Source organism: Hemicordylus capensis, chromosome 5 (genome assembly GCF_027244095.1).
Source record: "Hemicordylus capensis ecotype Gifberg chromosome 5, rHemCap1.1.pri, whole genome shotgun sequence".
NCBI lineage: Eukaryota > Metazoa > Chordata > Lepidosauria > Squamata > Cordylidae > Hemicordylus > Hemicordylus capensis.
In genome coordinates this window covers 153,698,133-153,718,279 of record NC_069661.1, presented here as the reverse complement: position 1 = coordinate 153,718,279, position 20,147 = coordinate 153,698,133, and the positions used below count along the sequence as shown (strand labels likewise).

The window sequence follows — 20,147 nt, the reverse complement described above, 5'->3', positions numbered from 1 at the left end:
CCACCGCAAGTATCACCAGCAGCACTCCCAGCTGGAATACAGGGGTCACCACAAGTGTCACTGAAAGTGCAGGAGGTGGAAGCTCAACTGAAAGCACGAAGCAACTAACTGAAGAAAAGGTTACATATCCTAAGCAATATACTGAAGGAACCCAGGGAACAATCACAGGCATCACTAAGAGCAGTGGAGCCACTGAGAGCAGAGGAAATATTGCAGAAAGCTGGACTTCAGCTACCTCAGAAGGCTACATCACTAGTGTTGCTATGGAAGAAAGTAGTGCAACCTCAACCAGTGGCATGACCAAAGGTACTGGAGAACCTGTCACTGAATACACAGAAGGCGTCCCAGAAAGCTTGGCTACACCTACTATAAGAACGACTGGAGGAACAGCTGCAGGTATAGTAGGCCTTGCAGTAAATGCTGGATTGGGTAATACAAGTGCAAGAAGCAGTTCTGAAACTGGAGGGAAACACTGGAAGTGTCACCAGAGGCTCAGGAGGCTTTGGAAGGCATAGAAGCAGAGGTGGAGGGTGAGCTACTGATGTAACTGAAGGCACTGGAAGGGGCGTTATCATAGGCACTCTTACCCCTGGACTTCCAGGCTGAAGTCCATGGCCTCTATATCCCCTGGGGCCCCCCAAATCCTCTTTAGTCTGTCCTGGGTGGTGTGGTCATGGTGCCATGCCATGGTCCAGCACTGTGCTGGGCGGCCGAGTGCAATTTTGACCTATGCTGAATGGGGGAAAGTGTTAAGTTGCATGTTGAAATGCTTTGGCTATGCATATTTGCATAAATATACCTGTTTTATGTTCTTACATTCTTGTGAGTTCAGTTGCTGTTTGTGCCCTCAGAAACCCACATGTGTGTCATGGTGTATGTAGGGGGATGATCATTAACTTGCAGCGGGGGCCTCTGGGGGATTAGGGTGGGAAAGGCCCTTAGGTCCAGGCTCCAAAATTACCTCGGTGCACCTCTGGGCATTATTGGAGGTTCTACACTTCTTTCTGAACATATTCCTGAATCATCTTCATTAATATATCCCGAACTGTATCTCTTTTCATCTGCCCCTCTCTGCCCTGCCCCCCACGGAATAATAAACTTCTTCTTTTCAGTCTTAGTTTATTTTTACGTCCACATGGTTTTTTTAATCATGTTGGTTTATTTATTTAATTTTAAAAAAAATTGCAGAAAGCGGGACTTCAGCTGCATGAGAAGGCTAGTTTATTTATTTAAATATTTATCGAAATATTGCAGAAAACTGGACTTCAGCTGCCACAGAAGGCTACCTCACTGGTGTTACTGTGGGAGGAAGTAGTACAACTTCAACTAGTGGGATGACCAGAGGTACTGGGGAAGCTGTCACTGAGTACACGGAAGGCACCCCAGAAAGCCTGGCTACAGCTACTATAAGCACCACTGGAAGAAGACCTGGAGGTATAGTAGGTCTTGCAGCAAGTGCTGGACTGGGAAGTACAAGTGCAAGAAGCAGTCTGAACATGAATTTCTCATATTAGTTTATTTATTCTCTCATGTTAGTTTGTTTCTTATGACCTTATTGCAAGGTTTGTAATAAGTAGACCTATTCCTCTCCTTTGCTCTCCCTGTGGCAATAGTCTCAAATCTCAATAATGGACAACTGGAAGAACTTTCTCTCCCTATCTCAGCTGTCTTTCATAGTGCGCTATAGCATTGACATGTAACAGGTGTGTGTTGATTGTGAGTTTTAACACAATCTATTATCACTTAATGAAACACTTAATAAATACACACTTTTTTCCTGAAAAAGTATAACCCGGTTGATATATTAATATTGTCTCTTTTTACAGAATGTCCTACAGTACCAGGTATGTTGTCTTCTTATTTACTGTGTGTGTAACAAGCAACATATGCCATGCAGTAAATGCTGTTTTAAAGTATTATAGGGTAGCCGTGCAAAAAAACCTGAGAGAACAGAGAGTGTTTTTGCAAAGAGAGTGGTTGGGTCACCTCATTACTGCTTTGAAGGAACCAGTTCATTCTTAGGAGCCTAGGTCTGAAAAATATTTCAGAGTGGCTATAGACACTCTGTAGTTAGGATAGGATTATATGCCAACCAAATAATATATATACCACAATGCATTTCTTACATTGCAAATAAAATGAATGTTCATCAGGTACCTCTTTAAGACATCAAGTACCTCTAATTCTCTGAGCTATTATATTAGTTGCAATGGTCTTAGCAGGGGCATAGCAAGGTGGGCGTGGGCCCTGAGACAAGAATTTAAAATGCCCCCACCACCACTGAAGCTCAGCTCATGAAGTAAAGAATTCTTAAATGAGGCTGAATAGTGGTAACAAAAAGCATAGTATATGTGTGAGTGTACGTACACACACACACACACACACACACACACACACACACACACACACACACACCTATGTGCCACAATAGAACATCCTAAATTTTTTTTAAGGTTTTGTAAATTGTGGATGATGTAAGTCATTTAATGGTACTAGAGAAAGACATGCAGTTCGGATAGCTCCAGGTCTTAACACTCACATCAGTTTCAGAGGATGAATACAACAGAAGGAAGCCCGGGCGGGTCTGTGGCTGGGGGAGTCAGTCATGTGACTTGCCTCTGGGGGGCCCCCAAGGCAGTGGGCCCCCAGACAACTGTCTCCCCTTGCCCTATTATGGTTATGCCCCTGAGTCTTAGGCTGTGGGTTCTACTATTCTTGCTGAAGTTTCTTCAGGTATAAATGGCAGACTATGACAGAAAAAGTAAGTAAATCCCTTTGGCTTGAGAATTTGCTGGGTAAGGGTGACTTATGTCTAGAGATGCTACTATTTTTTGTTCCCAGATAGGCTTCTGAGACATACCTTTCTCTTTCTCTCTATCATATTGATAAGCCCCTCCTACCAGGGAAGGCTTGCACCCTCCCAGCTAGTCTGGGTAAGGCCCGACTCTTGCCCTTTATTTGATTATGCCAATTAATAAAAGACAAGAAGGAGATTCTGGTCAGTATCTTTATTTGGCCAAGCAAAGCTACTGGGTGTGCACCCCAAGAAGTGGCACACCCGCAGAAGAAGTTACAAGCAATTTTATACTCTAACAACAGGCAGTGACAAGCAACAAGCCCCCTCCCTCAGTTCCCCTTTTCTGTAGAATCAATGCTATTGGCTATATTCAAATAAGTTGTTTCTCCAGACATGTTATCACATCACCTGTTCTCCACTTCCCGTTTTCCCTATTGTGGTCTCGCAGACTCAAGCATTTCTCAATTGCCTATATGTCAAATGTCAAAAGCACATCCTGCTCCGTCTAGCCAATTGTTTGCGGTTTTAACACAGAAATACCTCTAAAGTCATTTTGAAACTCCGTTGCTTGCATTTTATTCCTTCATCATTTATTCCCCAATAGCTTAAAACAGTCTCTTACAGAAAACAAAATGGCATCTCTTGTGCTAAGGGCAAAACACAGCTTTTCATTAAACACAGCTTTTTTTATGTCCCCATCATTCCTCCCTTTTTATTTTCAAGATTCTGAAGCTGTAGGCTTCATGAATCTCCTTTATATGCCCAGAATTTATTCAACACAAGACAAATTAGCAGGTGAACAATCTGTTGCCATTGGATGGTTGTCGCTGGCAGCTAATCTCCTGGGTCACTGTTGATGTCCTTTTGGAGGTTCCTTTTGGGACCACAGTCTAATAATTATATGCAGGATACTTCTGTCATCTGAGGAAAACCCTTCTTGGAAAGATAATTCAAGGCACTGTTGGTTACAAAACCCTGTTTACTTGAGAGAAAACAGACAAGTGAGTTGCCAATATTCTCCCTCCCCCCATAGAGAAGGCATCCTAAAATCAAATCCCTGGGTGTCAATGCTAGCCAAAACAGAAAAGGTAAAGTTTTCAAGACAAGTAATACAAAAGATAAATAAATCCTGAGGCCATTTTCAATTTGGTCCTTTGGCATGTTAATCTTCCCAATTTATGCTTTTGTTTCCCTGCTTGCCTGTGCCCTTTTCCCGAAGCCAAAAACAAAAAACAATGTCTTCAAACAAAACGGTGTTCCTAGGCAAAAAGCAAACAACAAGATTAAAAAAAAAAAAGGCATTCACATTTTTCTGCATACAATCTTCTCATGAGTTTTTAGGTGTTGAGGAGGCATTAAACTTTTTCAGATTCAACATAGTCTTATCAATCAAAAGGCTGTAGCATATAAGTTCAGCGTTTGAGTTTCACCAGAACCCTCTCTGGGCATGACTGCTCACAAAGTCCCGTTTCCATATGGCTTCCGTGTCCCATTTTCCCTTGTATAACAACAACCCCGTGAGGTAGGTCAAACCTTTTGAGTGGCAGGCTCTGTGTCACCCAGCAAATATTACAGCTGAATGGGGTTTTGGACTCAGTTTCTTCGGTCCTATTCCCACACTCTAACTGCTTGCACAACGCTTGGTTGACAATCATACTTACAGACCTTCATCAGGGCTCACAATCTTTATTCCAGCATTCCTGACTTCATTCTCCATACAGGGATGATTCGTCAGTGACATCTGGCTTTGGAACTTCCATTTAGGTCACATGTACTTTATTGTGATGTTTCTGTTTTCCATCTTTTAGCCTCCTGACTTAGCAAAACCTGGTTAAAATAGGATTAATCTTCTGGATAAGGCTTAGGTTTTTATAAGCAAGTTAAAGTCTCTCTTTTGCAAAAGGTGTTATAAAAATTGTCCATGATCTTTGTAGAGACAATGATAACAGGCTCGACTTAAAAAAAAACACAATTCTCTTCGTCCAATCTTGCATCTGGAACCTGGAACTTCAAAACTCAGCTGTTGTGAAGGCAAAGCAGGGCTATTTTATGAGACCAATTTAAAAATTTTGGACCTTAGACCAATTGAATAAATAGCTTCTCAGTGTACATTTCAAGACAAGTCAGCAGAATGTTACATAGATCTTCCGAAAGCATGACAGGAATACAACCAGACTAACTTCCCTTACATTGTACTGCTGTCATGTTCCACAAAATCCAAGCACTTGTCGACCAATCATAAAGAAAAACCCTTAGTTTGGGGCAAAATTTCAGCTTTCCCAAAAAGGCAGCAGAAATGTCACATAGATTTTGCAAAAACACAGCAGCATACAATTAACCAATTTAACATCGCAGGACCACTGTGTTCTGTAAAAATCCGCGCAACTGCCAGTTGGAACGCAATTGCTTCACAGAAAGCCCTTTTCCCTCCCCCATCTTAACTTGGGCAGGGTTGCCACTGCTAATATTCAAAGACTTGTCTCTCGGTGGTGAGAGAGTTAAAAGAAAACTTCCGGTTTAGAACAAGTGTAGCAGCTTCTTTAATAGCAGCAACATGATGCAAAGCTTGCCATTAATATCAGTCAGCCTTGAGCAGCACTTAGTTCCCCAAGTTTTGTTTCAGTTCACAAGAAGAAACATATCACCGGAATTACACACCCACGAACACAGCAGAACTATTTCTCTGCCATTCCCGTGAATGTATTTACTCCAGCAACTCATGCACACAAACCCATCAAAACAGCTTACAGAATAGGGGCTTAGACAAAAGACATTCCACGTGCGCCACAAAGGATTTACATCATTATTTTTAAAATCCTCCGTAACCCCCGCGGAACTCCTCCTGCCCATGAGCAGGCACAGGATAAAGGCCAGACAAAACTATCCCTCACAGCAAGTCACAGAACGGTCCGCAACTCCACACCACCCTTCCACATCACACACAAGGTGGTATAAAGCTACAGTCCACCCATATACTTCAATCAACCAGTCTCAACCCTTCCAACAACCCAAGTCCTTTCCTTGCAATTACACCTCCCTCCAATTCCACCTTCCACATGCCTTACAACTTACTGGTGTCTGACAAAAATACGAGAGGAGAGGTAGAAGAGCCTGTTTGCCTTTAACAAAATGCAGAAGTTGCTTGAGGAGGAAAAAAAAGAGTTCCTGGCCGGCTCTGCTGGATGACCTGGAGGAGACTCTTAGTCTTTTCAGCCTGATCACAAAGACAAAAGGAAAAAAGCCTGCAGCCAGCAAGTGAGTTCCTGCAGGTGCAAGGGAGCTTTCTCCGAAGCTGGAGGACACACTCAGATGTTAATATCCATTTCTTTTCTTTGCCTTGCTAACCACCTTCAACCAAAATCCTTTTACATATTTCATGTGGCAGCAAAACTTTCGGCTGGTTGTACAACTTTCAGGAGCGGCAGTTAAGCTGGCTTCCCTCTAACTCCACTTCCTCATTTCCTTCCCCCAACCGTAACGCTACAGCTGGGACAAGAAAAAGAGAGAAAGGAAAAAGAGAACAAGAAACAGCCTCCATTTGGAGAAGCCTATTCTTGGCTTTTGCTGCAACAGGTACAATTGAACAGTAGCAGCAATACTGTGTTGGCTCTTAGCCAAGTTGAACACACATACACACAAACAGGACAATAGCTCATACGACAAAAGCAGCAGCAGTGTTGGCTTTGGGCCAAGATTAACACACACAGAAACAGACAGGAAGTTAGCTGCTTTGAGCTTAGAGAAAGCACAGACAGCATTGTTTTCTTCCCCAAAAATCTCCCTTAGCCTTTCTCACAGGCTCAGGGGGCTCTTTCCTTTCCCCCCCTCCTTTCTCCATAGCGTGTGCTTGGAGCATGATGGTATAAGGGGAGTTTCCTTGGTGGGCCCACACATGTAGTGTTTTATTAGAATTTTACCGGTATATAATAAAAGCAATTGCAAAAAGATGTTATTCTTGGGGCCAAAAAGGGCCTCTAACTCGAGTTCATAAACATATATAGATATAAAAGCGCTTTTAGATGTCATCTATTCCTAGTTTTCTAAATGGCATGCAGAGTACAAAAGCCATTGAATGCTCAACTATTAACAGACCTCCCTTTTTATTTAGGCTGCTTATTAAGCACCCATTTCTGCCAGCTGATCTTCTCTGGCATCAGGGCCATTGTCCTATTTCATGTCTTTCTCCCTTCCCAATGGTTCGGTCTCTGGAGTAGAGCATGGTAGGAATATTCTTGCTAAGAACACCAAGTGCTCTTCAGTCTTCACTCCATATCCCATATATTTCTGTCCATTAAAGAAAAAGGATGTCCCATCCGTCCACAAAGAAAGGCTTGGAACAGCAATGGGTTCCATTTTTGATTGGGGATTTGGTTGTTCCCCGCTTTTCTCTGCCTGTGGTGGAGAGACAGCACCCTCTCCCTCCTTAAGGTCAGGACATTCCCTCTTCCAGTGGCCTGTCCGGCCACAGCAGAAACAGCGACTTCCCCGTGGCCCTTGTCCCTTTCCTCCCCTGTCCGGGGCATGGCCTGGTTGGCCAATAGTCAGCTGCACAGCTGATGCCAATAGGGCAGAAGTTCTTGTCTCTGGTTTTAAAGGTCCAAGGTGGAAAGGGACTAGGAGCAATCCATCCCCCACAACCATTGTTCCCAACTGACTCCTTGGTGTGCCCGTGGCCATGGGTCTCTGGGGTGGGCACCTTCTCGTATCCCTAGCTGATTCCCCAGGAGTTAAGCTCCTATCCCCTCCCAAGTCGGAGCCAACACTCCCACTTCTCAGAAAACTAGGGGCACTGGGAGAAGACGGTCCCGCTCTAGGTCCAGGTGGAGCATATCCCCTTGACGGGCCAGATGGCAGGCTCCCTGACAGTCTTCCCGGGACTGGTCTCATATTGGGAGTGGGAAGTCAGGGTGGCAGTGCCCATGGGAATCGTGGGGCAGAAAAATAGAAAAAGGGTGCCCGCTGAGGTAGATTTGGTTGAATGTGGGATGGGGCATTCATATGGGGCGGTGGAAAACCATCCTCATCCCTGACTCTCTGGTCTTGCATCTTTAAGGCTTTTAAACTTGATAACTTTGCGAGCTAATTTACTCACACGTCGATGGCAGTTTCTTAGTGGCCAGTGAGGCAAATCCTGACCAAGATGTGGGTGGTCAGACCATAAATTTACTTAATTAACGCTCATGAGCTTTTAATAGTTCTTTTAATATAGTTAAATTTATCTAGGAGGCGCTGAAGGGGGTGTTCTAATTATTTCCCTATTGTTCCCTATCTCCCCTAACTATTAAGCCTTGCCCCTATTCTCACTAACTTCCCAATTTCCAGTTTCCTTAACTTAATTTTCCCAACCTAACCAATCCAACCTAACCAAACCACTGCAAGAATAGCCTAACGGGTTTTTTCGCCTCTGCCTCCCTTATCTCCACTAACACCGGGCTGGGCCTTGGCGCACGTCGTCCGCCCCCCTCAGGCTTGGGTCTGGGAACACTTGTCCCCTCCTTTAAGCGTACCGGCTGTGGTGGACAGGTGGGGTCAGAAACGGGGTCAGGCCTCTCACCCCCCGGTCGAACAGCTATTCCCAGGCCAACCTCCTAAGTATGGACCCTTTTCACATTCACACACACTTGCGCATGCTCCCGTTTGGGAATCTCGTTCAAACAGGGTCACAAAATTCACACACCTCCCCCCTTTTTCCCAAGTTGCAATTTGGTACTTACCCCTCCAAGCTCTGGTCCAAATCGCAGCATCAACCTCCTTGTTCCCTATGAATCTCCTGACATTCGTTCGTGGCACTTTGGGGGTCTGCCAGAGGCGGCTTGAGCGTGATCTCCCAGCTCAATATGGCTGGTGCGCGCTGAGAATTAACCCAAAAGCCGTTCCCGGTTTTCGCCCGTGCCAGTCTGAAGGCCGTCTCACTGCAATAGCAGCTAGTCTTAATTTAGCCTTCTATTCCCGGCCAATGCACCATATGATAAGCCCCTCCTACCAGGGAAGGCTTGCACCCTCCCAGCTAGTCTGGGTAAGGCCCGACTCTTGCCCTTTATTTGATTATGCCAATTAATAAAAGACAAGAAGGAGATTCTGGTCAGTATCTTTATTTGGCCAAGCAAAGCTACTGGGTGCGCACCCCAAGAAGTGGCACACCCGCAGAAGAAGTTACAAGCAATTTTATACTCTAACAACAGGCAGTGACAAGCAACAAGCCCCCTCCCTCAGTTCCCCTTTTCTGTAGAATCAATGCTATTGGCTATATTCAAATAAGTTGTTTCTCCAGACATGTTATCACACCACCTGTTCTCCACTTCCCGTTTTCCCTATTGTGGTCTCGCAGACTCAAGCATTTCTCAATTGCCTATATGTCAAATGTCAAAAGCACATCCTGCTCCGTCTAGCCAATTGTTTGCGGTTTTAACACAGAAATACCTCTAAAGTCATTTTGAAACTCCGTTGCTTGCATTTTATTCCTTCATCATTTATTCCCCAATAGCTTAAAACAGTCTCTTACAGAAAACAAAATGGCATCTCTTGTGCTAAGGGCAAAACACAGCTTTTCATTAAACACAGCTTTTTTAATGTCCCCATCAATATTTATATACTGCCTGATTGATAGATCTATCTATCTATCTATCTATCTATCTATCTAGGTGGTGTACATAATCCAAGTTAAAATATAAAAATGTTTATGGCTTTATGATGAAAATAAATGTAACAGAAAATGCTTTTTATGCGATTGCATTATCTTGTTAGGAATTATATTTATTTTCTATGTATTTTTGTTCATTTACATACTGCCTTTTAACAATGTTTCCAACGTGATTCTATCACCTTAAAAACAAACAAAAAAAGCTTAATGTAAAATTAAGCACTAGTGCTTAATTAAAAATTAAAATTAAACACTAGTGGCAGAAATGAGGTAATTCAGCTCCCAAGTGCTTGTCAGAATAGGAATATTTTACTTGCTTCTTGAAATGCTGCAAGAGAAAGAGATTAATTAACCTCCTTCAGGAGACCATACCCTAGTTCCAGGGTCACCAGAGAAAAGGCTCTGCTCCTTCCAGATGGCAACTGGACATCCACAAAAGTCAGAACTTTGACCAGGGCCTTATTCATTGATCCCCAAGTTTGGAGAGGGGAGAATTATATTTTTATTTTTATTTATTTTTACATTTTATATCCCGCTCTTCCTCCAAAGAGCCCAGAGCAGTGTACTACATACTTAGGTTTCTCCTCACAACAACCGTGTGAAGTAGGTTAGGCTGAGAGAGAAGTGACTGGCCCAGAGTCACCCAGCTAGTTTCATGGCTGAATGGGGATTTGAACTTGGGCCTCCCCGGTTCTAGTCCGGCACTCTAGCCACTACACCACGCTGGCTCTCAGGGTGTGTATATGGGTATGAAGATACTGTATAACTTTGAAGATTATCCTTCCATCATTTTGCAATTAGCTGATCCATTTGAATCTATCACCTTTCCTGTTTTGTGTAGGTTTGGTTTATTCTGTGGCAACAGCAAAAACCTCAGTGTATCAGCAATGTCAGTGCTTCTGGAAATACTTAATATATTTATGGCATATGTAGCATTATTATGATTTAATGCTATGTTTGTTTGTTTTCAGAATCAGGCTCATGTCGCTTTAAAAATAAATACCACAAGGTGAGCTGTATACACTGATGAAGAAAACTGTTTCAGATGTGCTGCTTCATAGTGAGGATTTTGAGTGTGATTGCTGACGCTGTCCTTTGCAAACATACATGCACAGCAAGAGCTTAGTACAAGGCAATGTTCTGTTTTATTTGCATTCAGTGCTGAGGATGAATACATGGGCAGATTTTCCTTCATTATCACAGTTCATGTCTCTGGTGAATGTTCTGTCTGGGGGCTCTTAATTAATATCGATGGGAATCATCACTGTTACCAAAAAGTGATACACTACTTCCACTGCAATATTCAGCTATGTGCAACACACAATGGTTGTGTGGCAAACAAGTCTATAGGGAGAGGGTTTGCCTTGCTGAAGCTCCAAAGTTTGAAAACTGCTCTGAGAGTAACTCAGGAATACCCTGCTAGTCGAAATCAACTTGACGGCACACTTTAACTGAACACATATAATTGGCCTTTAAGGAGAAGTTTTTATTTATAGCCTCTCTTTTCTTTGCTTTCTTATCTTTCGATTTCCCCCACCATTGCTTTCATTGTAACTTCAAAGTTTGAACAGTATTTCACTAAGACAGAAAATGGTTCACAGAAATACTCGTTTTCTGGAAGCAGTAAAAAAAGAAAAGAAAAAGAAAGAAAAGCTCTGATAGGGAACCTGAATTGTGATAATGTTCTGTTTCCCAACATGAACATTTAAAAAATACTCAGAGTATCTACATCTGAATGTTAAACTTGTTAAAAGCTAATACTATGATGTGAGTTTATAAAAACTGTAATTGTCGCAGAATACTGGAGTGTGTGTGTGTATGTCGAGTATGCTTTGAGGTGAATAAACTTTGCTGCCTTTAATTATTTTCTAGATTGGAGAAACATTTAATGACCCAGACAATCCATGCCTCCACTACACCTGCACTGTAGGAGGCTTTACAACAGAAATTGAAGAATGTCCTGGACAGAACTGGTGCAGCAATGTAAGCTGTGAAAAATAGAACTACTAATTTCAATGGGACTACTTTGAGTAATTGTTCTCATGTCAGGCACTGTGTAATTTTCCACATTATGTCAGTTCATTTTCTTTCCCTACTCCATGGTCAGTTTAGAAAGGTAGCAGTCAGGAGTGTGCATTGCAGTTACCTTGCCAGGGCAGCAAACATGAGCTATTTTCATAGTGGGCCAACAGCAACAACAGTGTTCTAGCCAATGGCTGCTATCCTCCATGTTCTGCCCCCCCATACAGGGCCTTTTAAAGATACAAGGCCTTTTTGAGTGGTCTGGGGTAGAATGTTTGTTTGAGCCCCCCACTTTCTTCTCTGTGGCTGAATACTGTGCAGTGTTATGCAGACAGTAGAACATAATTCTTGCACAGCAGTGCAAGAGCACTGCTGTGCAAGTGAAAAATTGCATAAATGGAGTTGTGCAACAGTGTGGTCATTATTAAAGCAGCACAGGAATGCCCCGTTAGTTTAGCAATGTAGCAAAAAAAAGTTCCACCATTACAAGCCTCAAAATTCTATTGCTTATACATATGTCATGTATTGAGCTAATGACTTGAAACTTGGTGTGTGCGATCCACTTGATAAGGTCTACAAATATGCCTGTTTTCAAGGAGATCTGATATAAATTGCCACAGCTACAGCAGGCTAGAAAGTGCTGAAAATTGACACTTCGACCATTTAGTCCCTCAAAAAAAATTTTTTTATCCAGACATATCATGCATTTATTTCAAATTTTGATGAAAATATAATATAATCTGTTCAGGCTTGTTTAGGAAGGCAATACCACATGGTCAATACCATATAGATTCTATTAGTTATGGAATTTGAACTTTCATGAAAGGGGGAGGGGAGACTGGAAATGGACAGTTGGGGAAGCCATTTGGCTAGTTACAGCAGTGTGGGGGCTTGCTTCAAAGTAAACCTGCTGCTTAAGATTGCAGTATTCTCCCTCACCCCCAACATCTTTAATCTCAGGCATAGATACTCCCTTGCACTTCTTCAGAATTACCTAACACTTCTCTTAGCTGGGAATCTTTGTTGCCCATTCCCCACTGTCAGAATGCTGACAGGAAAACTGCACTCGATCTCTGCAATAAGAAGGTCCTAGTAACTTCAATGGAATTAGCCACTCTAATTACATCTATTTGATAGGAAAACGCTGAGGTAATCTCAGCCTACTTACTGCCTATTTACAAAGCTCATCTCACAGTTCTGAAGCACTAATTTCTCATCTCCTAGACCTTGGTGTTGGTGTTGGTTGTGGTGAATATTTGTTTATACTGTGGGAAAACACCATAGGTCAGTGCTCTTCACTGTTTTTCAAGTGAGGGCTACTTTGGTTAAAAAAAAAATAAATTCCAGTGTGAGAGCCATTTCCCACCTCCATACAGTGCTATGTTCCCCAGTGTTGTGGGTGGGGGTGGGGCAGGGGGAAGGGCTATAAGAGTATCAGAGCCCTGTAAAGCCCCAGCCCCATCTTGAAAGGCACACAGCAGAATGTTTCATTCCACCATGTGTGTACCATTGCACAGTGTCAGCCACTGCATTCTGTGCCAATGTAATAACCCCCAATACTGAAATAACTCTTGATCCTGGGGTTATGTTTTAGCTGCTTAGTTCTACTGCCTTGGATCGATTGAATAATTTTAAACAGTGAGCCATACTTTGGGGCCTCTCCAAGTATGGGGGCCCTGGGGCAGCCCCAGCCCTTTGAAAGGCATTGTGGGAAGCAAATTCATGGCATGTAGCAGCCATTGGCTATAATACTGTTGTTTCTGTCAGTCAACTGAGAATGAAAAAAACACCTGCCTCTATCTCCATGGTAAGGGAGTGCCCACGTGAAGTCACCTTGCTGAGGGCTTCCTCAAACCTGGAGCTGGCTTGCTCTTTGCACTGCACAATTCTGCACCCCATTCTCTTCCTTTACTCTGAACTCCACAATGTGCTTTTCTCCCTGCTATATTTATGTTTGTTTGTTTGTTTGACATATTTTTATACCGCCCCAAATGCAAGTTCTCTGGGCAGTTTACAAGACAATTAAAACGACCAAAAAAAAAAAGATTAACATATTTCAACAATTAAAATTTAAAAAGTTAAAACTATTAAAACACAATTAAAACAATATCTAATTAAAAGCCTGGGTGAACAAATGCATCTTTACTGCCCTTTTAAAAGTTGTAAGAGATGGGGAGGCTCTTATTTCAGCAGGAAGTATGTTCCAAAGCCTCGGGGCAGCAATGGAGAAGGTTGACACTATTACAGGTTGACACTATTACAGGACTCTCAGCGGAGTCTGTTAACCCTTTCCCTCTGCTTCCCTACTCACATATCTTTCTGCTGTGTCCCCCGCTCTTGTTTTTTTCCTCTACCCCCAAAACACCTTTTCTCTTTTCTTTGCTCTGCCAGTTCCCCCTGCACCTCCATTTCTAATATCCCTCCCACTTTCCTTGCTCACAAATCCCTCTGTACTCTCATCTCCCAGTTCCCACCCCATTTTCTTCCTCCCCACGTTTTTGTTGTATTTTCCATTTCCCCAGATACTGCTCCACTTTATCTCCACTACTGTGCATTGAGTCACCTTAAGTGGTGCAGCGGGGAAATGTTTGACTAACAAGTGGAAGGTTGCCAGTTCGCATCCCCACTGGTACTGTATCGGGCAGCAGTGAGATAGGAAGATGCTGAAAGGCATCACTCCATACTGTGTGGGAGGAGTCAATGGTAAACCCCTCCTGTATTCTACCACAGAAAACCACAGGGCTCTGTGGGTGCCAGGAGTTGAAATCGACTTGACGGCACACTTAACACTTTACCTTTACTGTGCATTGAATTTGGTTACATCAACAGACAAGGATTTCACTGTTCCAGTTACAGAGTGAGGGAGTCTCATTTGCAGGTAGACCATGCTGTCTAGCTGTTAGTCTGCAACAGCAGGGGCAGAGCTACTGGTGTTCAAGGGTGTCCCTTGAACATGGGCCCATCCACTCCTGCCACCCCCACGCCCCTATAGCCTGTCTGTCTCTTCCTCTTTCCCTCTTCTCCTTCTCTACTTGTGTGATGCTTGGAAGTGCTTCATTGTATGGGCAGAAGAGGCAGATAGGGGAGGGAGAGAGGGAAAGAAGAAGAGGTGCCGAGGGTGAGGAGAGGTGGCAGTGGGTGGAGGTGGAGGAAGGCAAGCAGTATAGGCAACAGAAGGTGAATGGGCTCCACTGCTGTGGGTGAATGGGGGGTGGTGCATGCGTTGTCTGTGCTAGCAATGAGACTCTAAGCTGGGGAGTAAACATGGGCCTCCCCTTCACTAGCTATGCCAGTGTGCAACAGGTTAGAAAAACTGGCACCAGTTCCACTATGAATCTCTGACTCTAGGGGGTAGATTAGCAATTAGATTATCATTCTCACATCTCTAACTCCACTCAATAGAAGCTCAGATAGGTCTTAGATATTCGATAAAAAGTTGTGTAAAGTCACATAAGCAATGTGTATTTGCAGTTCTGGAGGTGGGGTGGGTGGGGAGGTGGGGTCAACCTTTGGGCCTTATTTCATGCTGGCCTGATATACATAGTCTAACTGGACTCTTTTTTTCCTTTTTTTAAAAACAGGAATCCAGACTATATCATGTGGATAAATGCTGCTATGATTGTATGTTATGTTTTTCATTTTATGTAGTGAACCACAGTAAATAATTGGTATAGGTTGTACTGGTGATATCTCAATAGAGTATGGGCACAGCTTATTATCCAGAATATGTTAATTCTGCCTTCTTAAAAACAGGAGCCAAGGTGTTGTAAGAGGGGTTATGTGGCTGATTGTGACTATTCTTGTGCAACAAGTACTTCCTGTGGCTGCTGTGCAGTCAAAGTGAAGTACTTTTAGTCTCATTGGGTTGTATCCCAAGGGCACTTCTGTTTGTGCAAGAGAGGATTTTTGCAGATCCCCACCCCTAGCACCCCCAGTTCCATGTCCCATCCTGCTCCAGACATTCCCCCAACTCTCAGGACTGTACTTGTATGTTTTGGAGCTGTGGGAGACTGCAGTGGGGATGGAATTTCCTGCATGTGCACTGCTAGGGTTTGGGTGCAACCCACTGATAAACTTTCTGTCATTTAAATACACAGTGCTGAACTTTGGGTGGGACACACTCTGTCGCAGGAACCTTTCTATTGCTATGTAAACAGCATTATAGATAGTTAAGAATTAAACACTCAGATGAACATGGTAATTGATTCCCTATATTTCAGACTTGTTTTCTTTCTTCCAAATTTGGCATTATGTATATTAAGGCAAAAAGCCACCTAATGGCAGAGTGGGGAAATGCTTGACTAACAAGCAGAAGGTTGCCGGTTTGAATCTTCACTGGTACTATATTGGGCAGCAGCTATATAGGAAGATGCTGAAAGGCATCATCTCATACTGCATGGGAGGAGGCAATGGTAAACCCCTCCTGTATTCTACCAAAGAAAACTACAAGGCTCTGTGGGCACCAGGAGTCGCAATCGACTTGATGGCACACTTTATATTAAGCCAAAGTAGGATGCTCAGAGAGCACACTATTTGAGAAATGTTTATTTTGTCAGGTGCTGAGTGTAGAGATTTAAATAAACCATTAACTGTGGATAATTGAAAATATATTTGGTCCTAGGAGCATCTTTGTTTCTCCTGAATTATACTGATAGAAGTATATTTTAAGGTTATCTTAAGATAGTATTGTATTCTGGAACAGGTGAAAAATAATTACAAATTATTAATTCGATGACAAGGCTACAGTTGGAAAATGTGTTCGTTTGGGGATATATTCACAAATATGACAATGTCTAAAGGTCCGTGTTTACTGGAAGAACGTTACTGGTGTTAGGGAAAGCACCTTGAGCTATGGATATTGTAAATAGTCTTATGCATGCATATCACTTGCTGGACCACACTTTCATGTGTGGTGATATTATGATGCCAAATCAGAATCGCTTTAATTCTGAATAGGCTTATTTACAAAGCCACACAGCCAATTAGATTCGGTTACAGGATGACTGAGATCAAAGTTAGGACAATGCTTCCAGCCATTTGAATAGGTGGACATTTCTTGCTCTGGGCTCCCAGTCACTGAAATGGCAGCGGTGTTGGGGGGGTTTGACTGACATGATGGGTAGTGTTTCAGAACCATGATTTGCCCAGGGCTCCTGCGAAATCTGAAGGCAGCCCCAAAGCTATTAAGAATGGGTTGCTGCACAAGTATTGTTGTGAATGTTGTGGAACGTTGTGAATGGGGGAAACTGTGGTAGTGCTGCTTATGCAACTGCCTATATTTAACAATGTCAGGGCTGCCTTCTGAATTTGCAGCAGCCTTGGGGTGCAATGTTATGGCCCTGTAACACAGCACAACTTGTCAGCCTTTTAAAAAATGACGCACCCTTTTTCAGCTAATCTCTAAAATGAACTCCTGTTGCTTCACTGCATAATCTGTGAAGCTAATTCTATTTAATATGTGATGAAGAGTGAAACAGAAAGTTCCAGTTCTTTCCTTGAACCCATTCTTTGCTCCTCTTATGCTCCATTTTTTTTAACCACACTCCTGCTTTGGGTAGGGAAGGATTGGGCCAGGCTGTTTTTGTAGACCTGACCTCCCCACAAAGCAAACATTGCCCTGAGTAAAAAATACAGAATACAGGATGTCCTGCAGTCAATTTAGAATTACCTCCTTCCCATTCCTAAAGTTGCCTCAGGATATTTGCGGGTAGGTGGGATCAGAAATCTATTGTCCCCTCCTTCAAACCTGGAGTTGCCTTCCAGAGGAAGAAGAGTAGTATGGCTGTCCTCCCATGGGCTTCCTGTCAGTGGCAACTGATATGGCAGAAAGTGATGCACTCAAGGAAAGGGGCTTAGGATAGGGGCTTAACCTGACCCTCTGCGATTCCAGGCTGGGCTTGGTAGCAAGCATGACATGTGGTAGCAAGCATGACATGTCCCCTTAGTCCCCTTTCCAGTTAGTTTACAAAACAACATTGCTGTATACAAATTTGCACCCAGTTCAAGCCAATTCCCCCACATTGAGGAGAGGAGAGCTGGTCTTGTGGTAGCAAGCATGACATGTCCCCTTAGCTAAGCAGGGTCTGCCCTGGTTGCATATGAAAGGGAGACTAGAAGTGTGAGCCCTGGAAGATATTCCTCTCAGGGGATGGAGCTGCTGTGGGAAGAGCATCAGAAGGTTTCAAGTTCCCTCCCTGGCTTCTCCAAGATAGGGCTGAGAGAGATTCCTGCCTCCAAGCTTGGAGAAGCCGCTGCCAGTCTTTGAAGACAATACTGAGCTAGACAGACCAATGGTCTGACTCGGTATATGGCAGCTTCCTGTGTTCTTGTGTGTGTTCCAGGCTGGGTAAGGAGTCAATTTTGCTCCCTCTCCACAGTGGCCTAGATTACAACCAAGAGAACTTACTAACTATTGAGAATTGCTACGGATCCTCTCTGCCCTGGCCGTAGCATTTTAGTAGTGCTAGAGTAGATCATAAAGTTGGGAGAGTGTCACAAAATGTTGGCAACTGGCTTTTAGACAGATACACCAGAGCCAGATTAAGACATGAGGACCTAAGGTATCAAGCTTAAGAGGCCCCGTAGCATTACAGAACGGGTTGGAAGTTCCCACCCTGGTACATCACTCATCCCCTCCTCACTGCATTGCTCATGGTTACAGCAGCATTCATCTGAAGAGGCAAACGCTGCCTGTAACCATGATAGTGGGCATTGGTATTTCCGCACAGATTTATGAACTCAATATTATAAATAATTGTGTAGCCATATAAGTATATTTTTGTCTTGTCAGAATGTCTGTTTTAGCACCTCCTTTTCCTTTCCCCTTTATTTTTCAATCAGTTATATAAAATTTGACATTTAGTCATATTTTGGTATTCAGAGGCCTTTCATAATGTGAGGCCCTAAGCTGTAGCTTACTTAGTTTTTGTCTAAATTCTCTCTCTCTCCCCCTACATCCCTCGCACAGTGATCAGACATTTACCACATGGTATGGTGTAGAATAAGCCAAAGCATAGCAGCAGCACAAAACTCTAGTTCTTTATTAGTGCTGCTCCTTTGCATTGTTCATTACTTAAGCATTGTTTGTTGTTACTTCCAGGTGTAAACAGATGTCAACCAACTCCTGTGAGGATACAAGTTAGTGCAAATGGGTGTAAAGGTTACATCACAATGGCAAAGTGTATTGGTGACTGCAAAAAAGAAACCATGTAAGTTGATTTATATTTAGCTTAAAACAAGCATATGTGGCATTGAAGAGGAAAGGTGGTAACAGACTGTAAGACATGAGTTGGCTTGATATCATGCAGCATTTGGGGAGATGGAGAAATATTCCAGCCATTTGAATTATATTTAATCACTCCAACCCACAGCTTATGTGCAGCCTGATCAGTGCTTATTGGGGTCCCTCTGAATCAGTAAGAAGTCACACCTTTGCCAGCATAGCAAAGTGGTTAAGTGTTGGACTAGGACCAGGAAGACCCACGTTCAAATCCTTATTCAACCATGAAACTCACTGGGAGATTCTGGGCCAGTCATGTATCTCTCAGCCTAACCTACCTCACAGGATTGTTGTGAGGATAAAAATAACCATGTACTCTGAGCTCCTCTGAGGAAGAGCGGGATATAAATTTAAAAAATTAAGAATGTGTATACCTATTCAAGGCAATCAGCTCTGTGCAATACACACAGCTTGAGGGAGCTTAAAACCTCCCCCCACCCAGTCTTGGCAGTTATGACATTAGAATTTCTCCTCCTGTGATAGAATGTCCTGAAATGCTATTGAAAGCATAACATCCTACTATGAATGTGCAGCTGTGTTTTAATCACTCTCTCTGTATCATCACATAGAACATAAGATGCCTTTTACAGAGTCAGACCATTGGTCCATCTAGCTAAGTACTCTACACAGACTGATAGCAGCTTCTCCAAGGAGTCTCTCTCAGCCCATTCCTGGAGATGCCAGGGTGGGAACTTGGAGCCTTCTGATGCTCTTCCCAGAAAGACCTCATAGCCTAAGGGGAATATATTAGTGCTGCTCACACATGTAGTCTCCCTTTCAAATGCAAACCAGGAAGTAGGCTGCTTAGCAAAGGGGACAATTCATACTTGCTACCACAAGACCAGCTCTCCTCCTATAGACCTGAAACTATTTTCCCCCCTGTGTTTCCTTTCAGGTTTGATGATATTGATCGTAAGGTAGTGAATGAGTGTTTATGCTGCCAGCCAAAGGAACATGAAATCAAAAGTATCCCAATTTTCTGTCCTGGAGGAAGATCAGAAGTGTATACATACAAACACACTGTTTCCTGCAGCTGCCAGGCCTGTGGCCCTTAACATATTTTTAATAGTTTTTTCCTACATTTACTGTGGTTTTAGATTTTTCTGAATTAATAATGATTAAAAACAGTAGTAAGACAATATTTGTGTATTAAGCAAGATTAATGTTCTCAGTATCTTTGAAATATACAAATCAAAACAAGAATAAATACTACTTTGCAGTTACTGTTTGCAACTCTATTCCATTTCTATGCTACCTTTCCATATACTGTAAATACTCTCAAGAGTATGTGTTTGGTCACCACTCAAGTGTGCGCAACAGAATAAGCAAGCATTCTTTCCTTGTAGGCAATGAATTGCTATATTTATACTGCTACCTGTTGTGGCAGGTAGACTAGTCCCTGGCTACGG

General features: G+C 43.0%; 1 protein-coding gene and 1 long non-coding RNA gene across 3 annotated transcripts; one reads left to right on the top strand and one right to left on the bottom strand.

Moving 5' to 3' along the window:
• The first annotated feature begins 1,329 nt into the window (after positions 1 to 1,329).
• Positions 1,330 to 19,961, top strand: LOC128326583 (apomucin-like). Of its 2 annotated transcripts, XM_053253696.1 has the most exons (7): positions 1,330 to 1,434; positions 1,827 to 1,844; positions 10,409 to 10,446; positions 11,310 to 11,420; positions 15,041 to 15,080; positions 18,559 to 18,667; positions 19,634 to 19,961. In XM_053253696.1, the coding sequence occupies exons 1-7, from the start codon at positions 1,335 to 1,337 to the stop codon at positions 19,791 to 19,793; spliced, it is 576 nt and encodes a 191-aa protein (XP_053109671.1). In that variant the 5' UTR covers positions 1,330 to 1,334; the 3' UTR covers positions 19,794 to 19,961. The 2 variants fall into 2 exon arrangements, with proteins under 2 accessions (XP_053109671.1, XP_053109672.1); XM_053253697.1 differs by lacking the exons at positions 1,330 to 1,434; positions 1,827 to 1,844; positions 10,409 to 10,446 and adding an exon at positions 10,541 to 10,652.
• On the bottom strand, positions 2,994 to 6,355 carry LOC128326584 (uncharacterized). Its single transcript, XR_008308120.1, has 2 exons — positions 5,870 to 6,355; positions 2,994 to 4,624 (listed from the first exon to the last, which is right to left on the bottom strand). It is a non-coding gene; the product is annotated as an uncharacterized LOC128326584 (long non-coding RNA).
• Positions 19,962 to 20,147: the final 186 nt, after the last annotated feature.